We start from the raw sequence: 15,710 nt of genomic DNA on the forward strand, positions 1-15,710 counted from the left end.
GAAAGCAATAAATCTTTGCTACCAAAATCTCTAAATAGAGTCATAATGGCTAAGATAGAAATTCTTCTAGGGCTAGGACACATCATGAAGAGGAAAAAAATTTAAAGAGTTTTTGGGTTACTTTAGTTGAAGGAAAAAGAAGCAAAGGTTTCACTTCCTTCTCCTATCTCTTTCTTTATTTCTGCTACACAAATGTCCCAATTGTTTTTACCATCTTTTCCCTGAGATCTTCTCTCTTAATTCCTTTTCTACTTTTCTACCTACTACTCTCCCTTCTACCAGCAAACTGTCATTAGCTTTTTCCTATTAATTCACTAGTAATTATAATTTGCACAAGATAGTCTGGAACTTTGCAGCAATATATCACTTTTTCCTGAATATGGGCTCTAGATAAACATCAAAGACCAAACAAACACCATAAGAACCAAAACCATAAGAATCTCTTTTCTAGAACACCAAGCTTATAAATTTTCCCTTATGCAATGTTTACATACACAGCCCAAACTATCTCAGTTCTGTCTCAATGAATAGACCCCTCTAACTTTTGCCTCAACCTCAGTTTGCAACTGACCATGTGACAAACAAGCGGACATCCAACAAGCAACCACAGCATCAGAAGAATTGAATCTGGAGCAGCCAGCCATACATATGCAAAATGATCTAAGATGATGTTCAAGGATGCAAGCTATTGAGTGTTCATTGAGAATAAGATGTGAGACAATAGTTGACACAGCAAAGAGAGAAGTTGGAATGTTTGCGACTTCTAAGGCTCTATATAAGTTAAATTGCACCATGTGAACATCCGTAAAAGTAATTAACAATTATGGTACACCCGAAATAGGGGTCGGTTCAGTGTACCAAGACTTGATACCCCCCCCACCCCCCACCCTCCTGGCGTACCGAGTCTCAATCAATATTGGTAGAGTATGGTACGCATCAAGGTATGCTGAACCGACCGGAACCGGTTGGTTCAGCCTGTACCGAACCGGTGCGGACGGGCACCGATACGGTACAGCGTATAAAAACGGTTCCGACCCAAACTGGGTCGGAATCGATTGGTTCCGTACTTGTACCGGTGCGACCGGCCCGGTTCGCACTGGTCCAAGCCGGTGCCGGTGCGACCGGGCCGGTTCGCACCGGTCCAAGCCGGTGCCGGTGCGACCGGGCCGGTTCGCACCGGTCCAAGCACAAATTCCTTGCGCAGGGAAGAGCGCCCACGCGGCTGGAGCCCGCGTGGGCCTCTTAATGCCACAGAGTGGCATTTAAAGCCACTCTGTGGCATTCAACGCGTCCGCGCAGACACACGCGAATGCAGTGATTTTTTTTTGGAAATCGCGCGCGGAAGCGCGAGCGAAGAACGCGCGCCTGTGCGCGATTCCCCATGTTGGGGAATCGCGCCCGCGCGTGGGGCACCGTGCCCACGCGGGCTGCAACCCGCGTGGGCCATTTAATGCCACAGAGAGTGGCATTAAATGCCACTCTATGGCATTTGACGCGTCCCCGCGTCGCGCGGACGCGTTGTTTTTTTTCTTTTTTTTTTTATGTCCCCGCACGCGCAGCTCCAGTTCGGTACCAGTTCCAAGCCGGTACCGAACCGGAACTGTACCGGTGCCGGTGCTCACCGTACGCCGATATGGTCGGTCTGGCGAACCTTGGTACGCACAATACAGGGTGGTACGTACAAGTACAACAAACCATGCTTGAAAGAATATCAAAGATGACCCCACAAATGAGGAAGCATAAAGATGACATCAAATAGTTGGGACAAGGCTTACTAGTTATTAAAGTTCACCATGTTGGTACTAGCAAGGTTTTAAACCCCGTAGAATGGAGGTGTTCCAATTTCTCCATGGAACAGGACACCCCACTGCCCCGTCCCATCTCGAGAGCAGTTCTCATCATGCATCTCAATAGATATCATCTGTCTATCTCCCCTTCTTGTCTTTCTTTCTTTCTTTCTTTCCTTCCTTCCTTCTTTTCTTTATTTTTCTTCTACCTTCCTTTCTTTCCTTTCCTTTTCTTTCTTTTTCTTATCCCATTTTTTCCTTCCTTTTTTCCTTTTTCTTCTTCTTTCTCTTTCCTTTCTTCCTTCTTTCCTTTCTTTCTTTCTTTTTCTTCCTCCATCCTTTCATTCTTTCAATTTTCTTCTTCTTATTTCCTTTCACTTTCCTTTTCTTCATCTTTCCTTCCTCTCTTTTCTCTTTCTTCTTCTTTCCCCACATGAATGGGTTTCATAGTCCCAACCTCATCTCGATCCCATTTTCTCATAGGAACAAGATGAGACGGCCAGGACGCCCTCCATCCCGCTGGGATGTAAAACCATGGGTACTAGACCCCATACTGGTACCCCTGGTACACCCGATATGGGGGCCGGTTCGGAGCACTGACACTCAGTACCCCTCCCCCCCGTACTGCATACCGATACAATCGGTACGCATCGGTACTGACCAGTACAAGAAACCATGCTGATTATAGTTATGGTAGCAAGATAAGAAGGCAACCAGATGATTATCATGGAAACTTGAGTTCAACCACCGCAAGAAGATTCTAATTACATCACTGATAGTCAATGGAACTACAACATGCTAAGATTGATAAGCAAGCTAGTGCTAAGATGATCTATATGAATAAGATTATCAACGACATATGATGCACGATGCATGATGAATTTGACAAAAGTATGCAGAGGATAGTCGAGGGATAAAGCAGTATCGCAAGCAAATAAAAGAAATATGCAATCTAACAATTTATTATAAGAAGAGAGAAGGCATCATCAGCAGAACATAGGTACCTCAGATATGCAAATAAAAGTGACACACACAAAATGGGAAAACAATTGTCTGTATCAACCTTTTACCTTTTTTGTGGGGGGTGGGGGGTGGTGCAGGGGCAATCATTTGTATGGATAATTGATACATAAGCTCGAGAAAGGATGTTAGAATCGATTTCACATTTCTTGAATCACGAACAAGAAAACCACATTTGAAGGCCGAGATGGCCAACTAGTTCCCCATAATCTAAGTCTCTCCATTGAAAGTTTGCATCCAAGGACTCTAGCGAGATTCCAATGTTTGGAGTGTATTTACAATCATCTTGAAGAGACCTACAAAAGCCACAAATGATTTTCCGATCTAGCAAACTTTTCTAGTGGCCACTGTCAACTAGATCACAACATTCCAACAACAATCCAAAAGGTTGAGTTGACTAGGTCTCACAAACAAAATGCTGGACAAGTTGCTGCAATCTAAGTGGTATCTACTATCCAAAAGATATTTTTCCAATGTAGATCTACCAAAAAAATAAGAGATTACCTTTGAAGCTTTGATGATCATGTGCCTAAAATTTAAAGAAATCAATACCACAAAACTTGAAGCATATATTGGACACATGCACTTACCATTTGGGCATCAAACCAAGATATAAACTGACAGGATTTGCACCTGATACGAGCACTAAGGCATTATAAGATGTGCATTTATTAAGATCATATACACAATCCATGTGAAGATTAGTAAAAAGAAACAAGATTACATGTACAGAATAGAATCATGAAAATGTTCACAGCGCATGTACAAATGAATAGGCTCCTATCTTGAGCATTAAGTAACAAATAAGAACAATAAGACATGAGCAAACATATAATATAATTGTAGTGCGAACAACAAAAAGAAACAATATGAAGTTTCAGTGTTATATATGAATTTTTTTTAAAAAAAATACCTAGAACTTTTTTGCTCCGTAAAATATCTCCATAAATGTGGTCCCCAACATAGAGAACCTATGAAAATGTAAGAAGAATGTAAACATTTAAGGCATTGATGCTTACAGAGGCTAATTTTTAACAAAGCTTTATATCCGACTTATAATGATTCAGCGGTAAACGTGAACTTCATCACTTGATTTGGATATGCAAACTATATAACGTGCTCACTTGGAATAGAATATTGGATAAAATATGCAAAATAGTCATATAACCATGTAAATGGATGATAAGCAAATTTGTAAAGGGAAACTTTCATGAATTCACATGATAGAAAATTGCCTAAGTGATTCTAATAACTTATTTTATTACAAACAGAAAAATTGCAAAATGAGAAAATCACAGACACCCTCTAGAAGCAGAGTTGGAGGGGCATCACAGAAAAAAGCATAAAGAAAAAGGCCATATCATGCATCGAACACTAGACAATAGGTAGTTAGGTACAGTCTTCCAAAGATCCATAAGCATTGCAAAACCTAACACAAATTTTGGAGAGCATTCCTATAGAAACTCAACCAATTTCTTCTTCCATTTTTAACTCAGCATCCTACACTACACTGTTTAATGCTTTGAAGTAAAAATATCCTTTTCCTTCCTTTTTTTTTCTTGACCAAAAGCCAATTTTGCACGAACAACGGAAAAAATTCAAAGAAAAACAGAACAAAGAGAAGACAAAGGCCCAACCAAATGCAGATCTTGCACAATGTTAATAGTATCATATGATATTAACCTATCACATCTTGCAACTTCAATTCATGCATTTTGTATTAAATCTTAGATGACAAAACAAAAAGATACATATATTTTAGTAAATGGTTTGAACTCACTTCCACATTAAAAAGTAGGAAGATGAAACAAAGTGGTCCATAGCTAACAATATTTATATTTTCAAATTGGCATATCAGTCTCTATAATCATTTTGACCAACTTCATAAATAGTAAAGTAGTTGTCAGTAATCACTTCAAATCAAGTTTCGCCGCCACATTAGCACAGTATCGGACTATCGGTACAGTATGGTACGGGGTCTTTTTGCCATACCGAGTATCGGTACGCCATCCATACCGCGTACCGGAACCGAATCAGTACGGTACGATATATTATGCCCCGTACCACGATCTCCTATGCCGGAACCGGGGCGCAGACCGGTTGCCGGCGGCACGGAATGGTACTCTCCCATACCATTCTGTGCCGGCCCCGTACCGACACAATAAAGGTGGCGGGGGAGAGGGCGAACGAGAGAGAGAGAAAAAGAGAGAGAGAAGGGGGGAGGGAGGGAGAGAGAGAAAAATCGCCAAATTAAAAAGAAGCTCGTTCGAAACAGGGGACCTGACCGCGGAGCTCTACGCCTCCTCCGCGCGGCTCTTGCCGGCCTCCACCTCCCTCTCTCTTCCTCTCCCTCTCCCTCCCTCCCCCACTCGCTCTCCTTTCCTCTCTTTCCTTGTCCTTCTCCCCCTCCGTCGACGGATTTCGTTTCCATTGTCGGTACAATCCCAATCCGCTACTAATACGGCTTGGTTTGCCCCGAACCGCCCGATTTGGAATGATTCCGCCGACCCTGCCCCATACCCCCTGGTTCGGGTAGGTACGGCGAACCATGCTTCAAATAACTAATTACAATCTAATTTCATCATATGATTCAACTGAATCCTTTATGATTCCACCACATGTTTGAATTCCACAGTCGCTCTAGCTAAGATCAGATCACCAGAAAGTTCAATCATTATGACAAGAGAGCCTTACATGAACCTAGCTTTTGCCAATAAAGTCTCTATTGATCACTCACTTCTTCATTAGGTTCTCTCTCTCCCTAGTGTGCATGTCTGTGCACGCCAATCTCCAGATAGTGTTAAGAGAAAAAGAGAAACAAGTTTATCTACAAAGAATGGGTTTGTATTTATCAACTGACTTAATTAAAAAAAATAATGGCAGAATTCCTAATTCCAAGTAGTTTGTGGGTTAATGGAACCACAGCCATCCGTTAGATGGTCCTTCTTCCTTTCAAATCAGTCACACACATTATATGTGCCAAAGGATAGTTAAACTGCAATAAAAGAATATTGCATCAGTGTTTAGAAAGTCAAAGTTAGCACTTTTGAGTTTTTCATGGATTTTGACAATCTTGAATAATGATGCATAATCTAGATATATAGATAGTTCTATGCCTCTTCCTTCTTGGAATTTTGACTAGTTAAAACATCACACTCTACAATGTTTAGTTGCTCAAGCGGGCCATGTACCATGTGATGCCCTCTCAAAGGCTCCTTGCCTTTGAAAGAGACAAGGAGAGATGAAGGGAAAAGAGAGAGCTAAATTTGGCCATATAGCACTAGATCTATTCAAAGCTGAATTCCACTTGGAATCAAGGTATATTCCTTTTCCCGTCCTTTTTTCACCATTTAAAAAATAGTTAATTTTCAAAAAATAAGGGAAAAAGCAGCAATTATTTTAATTGGCATGAATTTTTGATATGTTGGTTGAACCATAAATGTAAAATATCGAGTTCTTTTCGGCCGCATATTTTATTTTTCTGTAATTATCACAATTTCAAGATAAAAATTTATCATCAAAAGTAAATATGAAAAAAATATTAGCATGTTTGTACCAAGGTCCGCTGTACCGGTACCAGTTGGCGTACCGGTGGCGGCCCGGACCGGTACGTACGGACCGGTACAGCAGACCATGGTTTGTACTATAAGTGCTACCATAATGTTACTAGAATTGCATCCGCTTTTGATGCATTATGAAGTGTACCCAAACCTATGCCAAAATGGGTGCAACTTTAAAATCAATACAACCAAAACATCATTGTTCAGGTTGAGAAAAATATATGCAATACTCATGACGGTATCTAAAGCTCTCAACCAATTTTAATTTTCAGAATTTCTATGAATTTTAAATTATTTTTAAAATGAAAAATGAAACTAATGAAAACTTAATTTTAATTATAAAAATTGGGACTAGTTATAGAAAATCAAGATATTTTTCTAAGATAGTTATCATGCATTCATACTATTGAAGCATCATAAACTAAAAATATAAAGAACATTTAAAAGCAAAAAGGAAAAAACAAATGGTGCCTGCATCAATACCAGCACCCAAAACCCAATATAATGACATTTCTGGACCCTCAATCTCATCTAACCCTAATATCAATCATAAACAAGAAGAAAAAAAAAAGGTGGCATCCCAGTGGGCACTAGTACGTCAAAGTGTACAGTGTGTTGGTATGCTATAGTGTGGAACTGTACTGACCTGAATCCCAACCAATATAGGAATCAAGACCAGTACTTTAAACCTTATGAATAAACTGTCGGACGCCAAAAATTGAATTGTTCATCAAAGGAATACCACATTTAACAGAATGCAACGGTTAGACATGCAAGAATGAAAAAGAAACTTAATTGTGAAAAAATGTAATGCAATAGAACATGGGCCAAGACCTCTGAAATAAAAGAAAAAAGAGAAATCATTGAAATATCGTCTTTAAAAAGTCCAACATAATTAACTCAAATGCTACACGCAAGTATAATCACAGCATCTGGCATGTCGTCAATTAAAGCTTCTCAAAAACAAATAAATATGTCTTATTACAATAAATAGGCAGTGAAATGTAGCACCTGAGAACTTGCTCCAATGGAGAGCAGTTTATGCAAATGAGCAACATTACCTCCCTGAAATGCAAGACAATTATTCATGCATCAAGTTCACTAACTAAAAGTAAATAACAAAAAGGATAAAAATATGTAAGTAGAAGAATTATTTAAGTAAAAGAAATAAATATATTAAAAGGCAGAATTGCCAAAATATGAAGCAACAGAAAGTTATTTTTCTTGTAACAAAACAATCTTTTTCCCTAATTTACCGGTTAACATTTTTTAACGAAGTAAAATTTTGTAGGTTAAAGAATACCTGGAAAACTCTGCAAACCTTTTTCAGTGGTTTTGGTGGTAATCTTGGGGAAGTACCTCCAACCTTTATAACAGGCCACAAGATCAACAAGAATAAGAGCATAGATGGAATCCAAAGATGACCAAAGGCACCTGGCATTAATTATGACTAACCTGAGGTATTAGAGTGCCATTATCAGTATTAAGTAACATTCCAGACTCAGGTTCAACTTCAAACAGATTTGCACGGTTTTCTTCATGGAAGAAGCCTGGCTTTGAGCTGTAAAAGTTGAAAAGATTCCATTAAACTACATTTAAGATTATAAAGATCTTATTCCTTACACACAAAGAAATATATGTCACTAATCAAGAAACCTAGATAGCCAAAACAACCAAGAGGATCAATACATGAAGTCCAAAATAGCGAACCTGCCTGTTACAACCACATCAAAATTTTCAAGCCACTGAAAATTGCAAGCAGAGCCACCATATGAATTATGTTCAGCACACAGAAAATTCATCACAACATTTGTGTAGTCCCACAAGCTGCAATTGGTAGAGCATACAGTTAAGAGATAAAAACAACAGGAACCAGTGATTTAATAAAAGTCAAAGTGTCAAACAACAATTGGCACAATTGTAATATTAATGATACTATGTCTCAAAAGATTTTGTCATATATTTTTATGGGTGAAAAACAACACTTAGAAACAGAAAGCAATATAAAACATCATTTTTTTCGTAAAACATTAAAAATAATTCAATAGAGAACAACAAATAGATGGATAAGACTTTCAATATGTACAATGCAAGCATTACACCATTGGCCGTGGATCCCTTGATGGATACAATCATATAACTTTTTCAAACGTTTCTATTCAAGGCGAGGCCTTCTGAAACTAAAAATTGTCCGCATATCCCCTCACCACTTTGAATATGTTTTAACCTTAAAATGTCCCAGAGACACCTTCTACCAGGGTTCTTTTTGACCTACACCACATGGTCAAACTATTTTGACTGATTCTCCTCAAACACTCATTCCTAACTCTATCTTTCCTAAATATATGCACGACAGGCACACTAACATGCATGCTTGCAAGCAAATAGGCATGCTGCTTATGCTTATATGGCCTCTTCAATTTCTTATATGATTAAAATCAGCTCATTATACACAAATACAATTACTACCATGGTACGCCATACCGACCTGAACCAGACAGTACAGGGCGTACCATACCATATTGGTTCAGTACTAGTACCCGGTATCAATGGCATAACGACACTCAATATGCCAAAAAAATTTCGTATCGTACCATACTGACACTATGCTAGTGTGGCACCGGTATGGAGTCTAGTACTGAGATGGCAAACCTTGATTACTACAATCATGTTTTAACAGGAAAAATGCTCTTTTGGAATAATTAATTGGCAAGAACTAATAGAGTAGAACTAAGGAGAAAATAGTACCTGTTTGTGACTAAGAATGTTGAGCGGTGTGAGTCTCGCAACATTTTAAGCATAGGTACAATCCGTGAATCCTTGTTAATGTACCTACCAAATCAAATTCCAAAAAGATAATGTTGGCATATAACTAAATGTTGCAGAAACCAATATGACATGATTCATTTTCTCATAAATTGACTGGATTCTGTATACCAATGCAAAAATGCATCGCTAATGCTTTAATCATGGATAGGAAAAGAAGGTCCACAAATATGATTCAAGATATCGGTCTAATTCACTACAAATTGTGATATGCAAAATTTTGAACATAAATGATGGCAACTTGAAAAATGAGAAATAATAGGAATCTGGAAACAGATATTACCCTTCCTATATCATCAGAAGTGTTTAATCCTGTTCCTGTTTGCCACATTAGAATTCTAGTAGTTTCAGACTTTTAGTCAAAGGATGTAGAGTGACAGTTCTTTTTTCCCATTTAGAAGTTGAGTTAATTGGAAATTGTTTACTGACTAGTTTTGAAGGATAAATGTTTAAAGTACCATAAAGAAGCACCGCACAGCTTAACAAGCTTTTCAGATATCATGTATTGTGAAGTCATTTCTTGAATCTGGTATATATCTGAAATTTTATGTTTTTATAGACAACTGCATACTTTATTACGTAACATCAAAGAATGGATTAAAGTTTAACCATTAAACTATAGCAAGCATCTGAACTTACTTGTACTTCAGAACAAACAAGACGTTGGGAATAGAACTATCAATTATATAACTACTGAAAGTTATACACAAGAATAGGCAATGGTGATAAAGAAACAATATCCATAAAAACTTAGGTGAGCAATAAGCAAGATTCAATATAAACAGCTCAAAAATACATAAAGGTAGGTGGTACCATCCTGAACTGCTCGGTTTGGGGCGTACTGAACTAGCGTGGAACCAAGACAGTTCCGCTTTTAGCTCAAAAAAAACCACAAACCACTCCGAACCTCCTGGTTCCGTTCTTCAGTTCGGAAAATACCATGAACCGCTCTAAACCAAGCAGTTCGGAGCGATACCAGACTACTAGTGCGGACAGCCCGGTATGCACTAGTACGGAGTGGTTTGGAGCCCCCTCCCCTCAATTATTTGAGAGAGGTGCTGAGAAGCCTCCCGTGCCTTATCAACCCCTCTCTCTTATTTTTCTTTTTAAAACCATGAAAAATTGCAAAAAGATGTTAGATTTTGACGTTTTCACACTACGTCCAAGCCGAAATAAGGTAATGTGCCTCTCCCCCTCTTCATTTCAATGTATTGCAAGCATCTCAACTAACTTGTACTTCAGAACAAACAAGACGTTAGGAATAGAACTATCAATTATATGACTACTGAAAGTTATACACAAGAATAGGCAACCATGATATAGAAACAATATCCATAAAAACTTAGGTGAGCAATAAGCAAGATTCAATATAATAACCTCAAAAATACATGAAGGTAGGTAGTACCATCCTGAACTGCCCGGTTTGGGGCATACTGAACCAGCGTGGAACCAAGACAATTCCGCTTTCAGTTCAAAAAACACCACAAACCACTCCGAACCTCCTGGTTCCGCTCTTCGGTTTGGAAAACACCATGAACCGCTCTAAACCAAGCAGTTCGGAGCAGTACCAGTGCGGACCACCCGGTATGCACTAGTACGGAGCGGTTTGGAGCCCCCTCCCCTCAATTATTTGACAAAGGTGCCGAGAAGCCTCTCGTGCCTTGTCAACTCCTCTCTCTTATTTTTCTTTTCAAAATCATGAAAAATTGCAAAAAATTGCTAGATTTTGACGATTTGACACTAGATCCAAGACGATATAAGGCAATGTGCCTCTCCCCCTCATAATTTCATCTTTCTTTTTCATTTTGAACCCGAAAAAAGGCAATAAAATAGAAAAATAGAGGGAAACCATGCCAATTTTTTTGATTTTGGGATGATTTCATGATATATTGTAAATCTATGGATGATCTACACAATAGCACTGAAATCATAAATTTTCATCAAATCTGTAAGTTTTTAAATTAAAAAATATATTTTCAGATTAAAAATAAAATAATAGACAAAAAATTACTGTAAAATCAAAAGCATGTTAAGGAGTACGTATGCTACTCTATATCAAAAATTGGTGCTAATTTATTCATATTTGGGTGCGATCATGTGCGTCGTAACATAGGTCCAAATTTGAATAAAATTGAAAAATAAGTGACCTTCCAAGCATACCCATGGGTTTAGAAAAATATATGTAGCATTAATGATATGATGCTACATGGATCTAAGCTCAAATTAACTTTTAATTTTTTATATTTAAAATTATTTTTTAATTTAAGAATTAGTAAAAATATATTATCAATACAAAAAAAATTAGTACTATGGATAGATAATTCGGAAGCATTTTTTTGAATAAAAAATATATTTTTTGCATCACAACAAAATTTTACTATAGATCCCTGTTATGGATCTACAGGTTTCTGCATTAAAATAAATCTTCTAGATTATTTCTAGTTAAATATTGAATTACTGTGAAAAATAATTAAAACTATTTAATTAATAGTAAAAATTATAAAAAATTTATATTACATAAAGATAATGTACAAGTATTTTTCTAAACTAATTTGGTGAGTTTTTAATTACAATTTAACTTTACTAATTTTAAATAATTAATTGCCTAAATACCAATTGACGTAAACTTGGTAACATGGATCCATCCAAGAAGAACCTAGAGTGTGATATAGGTTAAGCGCATGGCCAAATGCTCTTAGGTCTGCACCAGTGGAGGTGCAACTAGTACAACATAGAGCTCAAAGGAGGAGAGGTAGCCGGGTTGAAGCAGCATCTAGCCAATGGTTATTGACGTGTCCATGTGCCAGAAGTGCTCGCACGAGGTCCGACAGCTTATGAAGAAGAACTTTGCCAATTTCAAGGTGGCCAAGTAAAAAACTGCTTAAAAGAGGGCGAAGGTGAAACGCCAAGCAACACAACTACCTTCTTATCACATGAGAGAGCTAGAGAAGCCCTTTTTCAGATGACGAGGAGGCACAAAACCAGGCAAGCCTAGATGACAAATAGCAGCAGAACAAGCTGGCCATGCATAAGGCTTAGTTTGGACCATGGAATGCCGGACCGGCCCGTACCGGTACGGGCCGGTCCGGTCCTAGACCGGTACCGGAACCACTAAAAAATCGGTATTTTCCGATTTTTTAGCCGAACTGGCCGGTTCGGAGCCCGTACCGGCCGGTACCTGCCTCGTACCGGTGCGAACCAGCTGGTTCGCACCGGTACTTTTTTTTTTAGAACCACAGCGCCTAGCGCTGTGGTTTTTGAAACCACCGCATACCAACCGGTACGGTACCGGTACCGGCCGGTACGTACCGGACCGGACCGGTACCGGACCGGTCCGGTCGGCCACCGGTATGCCAACCGGTACCGATACGGCGGACCTTGGTTTGGACCCTCACAATACCAGGCAAGTTTTGATTCTAAGGCTGCTAGGGTAGATTCAAAGTTCAGTAGGACCTCTTCAGTCAAAAAGGCATCAATAAATACGGGAGCCGTATAGCATCTATGATGAGAGCCTTTGGCAACAGAAAAGGGAACAAGCCCTCTACAGCAAGGTCCGCCGTACCGGTACCGGTCGGCGTACCGGTGGCCGGCCGGACTGGTACGATACCGGTCCGGTCCGGTACGTACCGGCCGGTACCGCGAGCCAGAAATTTGGAACTTTTTTTAGAATGTTGTCTCTGTTGGATCTTAAATTAAGAAGATGGATGTTTTTTTATTGCTTTTCTCATGATTTTTGATGTTTTTATGTTTAAATTTAGGGTTGAAATTTGAAACATAGATGATGCATGTTATGTTTTCCTTCCGTTGCAAATAATAAAATGATACACATAAAATATCTTCAAATTAAGATACAATCATTTACATACATTTAAAGCACTCTTGGATATCTAAAATCGGGACGAGTGCCGATGGCTCTCCTAGATATCCGGATCATAAGTCTACAGAGATTCCAACAGGGGGCACCATCGATGATTTAGATCCATACGCCCTCCCCAATATGGATGTAAAGCAGTAGAGAATGACGGGCAAAATGAACATGTGGAGAGCTATTACATCCTGATTACACTTCAGCTACATCCCAGTGAATGCGTCAGGCAATGCATACTACCAATTTGCCATCACCTCCACTGGTAGCTGACTGATACGGGTCACAGGTACAAGTACGCAGCTTGCCTTGCATAAAATATTATCTCAGTTTTTTAACCAATAGCACTTAAACATTACATGGACAGCCAAATAAGCTAAAGTATGCATCCAGCATTTACACAAATATGGACATAATATTTTACGAGGAAAGGATTTTAATTGTCTAAAAGCTTTAATAGCAAAGACTAAATTCACCCACTCATTAATTAAACATTACATGAATATCCAAATAAGAAAAAGCATGCATCCGACACTTACACAAAAATGTATGAGGAAAGGATTTGTATTGTTTGAAAGCTTTACATGGGAAAGACAAAATTCACCCCCTCATTAATTACCTTCCAGGATCCTTAGCAACCATTTGCTTCAAAGTTCCATCACGATGGCATAAGTCTACTGCAGCTCTTACATCTTTGTACATACAACCATAGCTGCACCAAGAAAGCATGCAAAAGTTTTGAAAGACCAAATAAAAGATATTGCTAGTATAAATAAAGAAGGAACACAGGTAGTAAAGGCTTTGACGGATACCAATTCCACAAGCCGCATCTCAAACTGGCAAGATTTTATTGATAAAACAGTCATAAATAAACAACATACCCCAAAGCAATAATCCAGTATACCAGTTAAACAGAAGTTGTATCTGTTGTCCCCCACAATCAGCTATTTATATGAACCTTCTCAAGTTATTCTTCTTTGTACAGAATGCATTTTAGAGATAGACTTAAAGCAGAACTCTTTTGTTGGTGGAGATCTCAAGGAATGACACAAAATAAATGAAAGAAGAAGCGTAAAAAAACAAGAGAGAGAGAGAGAAAGAGGTAGCACATATAACAGAAAAGTTTCAATCGGCCTCTTATTTTGAAACACCAAATCGATCCTCCAACAACTAGAACAAGAACTTACTTCTATGCAATGTTCATTAACTTGGTTTCTATTTTCATTTCAGCTAGGCCTAATGAATTTTATCAAGTTTTTGATTCAGCAGTATTTTGTAGTTCCTGTAAGTCTGTAGCTACAGACAGAAAGATCAACTGAATAAGAAAATCTTAAATTTCTGAAAAAAGGAAGATCATAAAGAAAATCATATCAAGTAAATGAAATATATCAGGCATCATTTTAAAGTTTATTGCATTGTTTGGTACCTCGTGGGCATGCCTTGTTCTGCCGACTTTCACACTAAAACTCTAAAAATCCATAACTATTTCAGAAAGTGAAAAAAATTAACAATCATGTTTCACATCATTTTATAAAATTAAATTTACCATTTGACGGTAATTTTAACAAAAAGAAGTTTAAGTTCTAGTAAAACCAATACTAGACCCAAGTATAATTCTCACAAGTGTTTCAAAATGCAATATCACAATGCTTCCAATCTTCTCAAAACTTGCAAAACATCCATATTGAGAAATGCTGCATGGAATTCAAAGAAATGAAGAAATGAAAGCAGCAAAATTGCCCAGGCATACAATAAAACTGGAGTCATAAGTAAACTCTGTTGCAAGTTGCAACCAAATTCTGTAACCAACCCTAGTTCAGATTGACTCCTTGCTTTACTGCATTTGACTTTGGGTTTTGAAGATTCAGTTGAAACTTAAAATCATGCTCCTGATGGCTGCAGCCACACTGTATCACAATAACTTCCACCTAAATCTATAGTAGGTTAAATAATGACTGTATGACAATGACAGTCAACATATTGTTAAATGACTTGATCCCGCAAGAACAGTTTTTTCTTTTCGGCAACTAATTGTACTTTCTTTCTTATTCTATAACTTAAATATTCCATCATTTTTGCTTCAATATGTTCTGTTATTAACTAAAATGGAACAAAAGATAAAACATGAACTGAAATATGCTTCAGAACCGAATTTTTAGAAATTGGTCAGCAGACATGATATAATCATAGAAATAAATAGCTAGGCCTTTCCATTTGAACTATGGTCAACCTTACAAGAACTTCTACAACAATGTTCTTATTGCACATACATCCTCTAAAATTAGCAGTATCTCTAAATTTTCTGTCATTGCCTCTCTCCAATTCTTAAGACTTTAATACCCTTTTTGACACCTTATAAATTGATACCAACATCCACTATGCTAGGCTTGATTCTTGGTCACACACACATTATTAACCAGAATCTTCTTCTCAGGATGCATAATAAGCTTCAAATCTCTCCAGATCTTGCTCTCACAACACCTTGTTAGACGATTCTTTGTTCATAAACTTTAAGAGATCCACTTCTTGCTCCCACCCATTCTCCCAATTCAGGCAACTATGCTACAAACCAAGTCATTATATCATAGCTATAACTCCTAAAACATACATTGTTTTAAAAGGAGGCCACCTTCACTGCATAGATAGCTCCAC

The 15,710-nt window shown here is 38.1% G+C and overlaps 1 protein-coding gene across 1 annotated transcript in view; it reads right to left on the bottom strand.

The window, feature by feature from the left end:
* Window positions 1-15,710, bottom strand: part of LOC103705362 (HAD-superfamily hydrolase, subfamily IG, 5'-nucleotidase) — a 56,025-nt gene that overhangs the window by 11,977 nt on the left and 28,338 nt on the right. The window contains exons 7-13 of the mRNA XM_008789030.6: window positions 13,678-13,770; window positions 9,116-9,199; window positions 8,078-8,194; window positions 7,823-7,928; window positions 7,671-7,733; window positions 7,379-7,432; window positions 3,721-3,778 (exon numbers count right to left, since the gene is read on the bottom strand). Of these exons, the coding sequence (XP_008787252.3) occupies window positions 3,721-3,778; window positions 7,379-7,432; window positions 7,671-7,733; window positions 7,823-7,928; window positions 8,078-8,194; window positions 9,116-9,199; window positions 13,678-13,770 (575 nt within the window). The remainder of the gene's footprint in view (window positions 1-3,720; window positions 3,779-7,378; window positions 7,433-7,670; window positions 7,734-7,822; window positions 7,929-8,077; window positions 8,195-9,115; window positions 9,200-13,677; window positions 13,771-15,710) is intronic.

This window comes from Phoenix dactylifera, chromosome 9, assembly GCF_051530095.1.
Source record: "Phoenix dactylifera cultivar Ajwa chromosome 9, Ajwa_hap1_PhDact_Kaust_v1.1, whole genome shotgun sequence".
In the NCBI taxonomy this organism is placed as follows: Eukaryota; Viridiplantae; Streptophyta; class Magnoliopsida; order Arecales; family Arecaceae; genus Phoenix; species Phoenix dactylifera.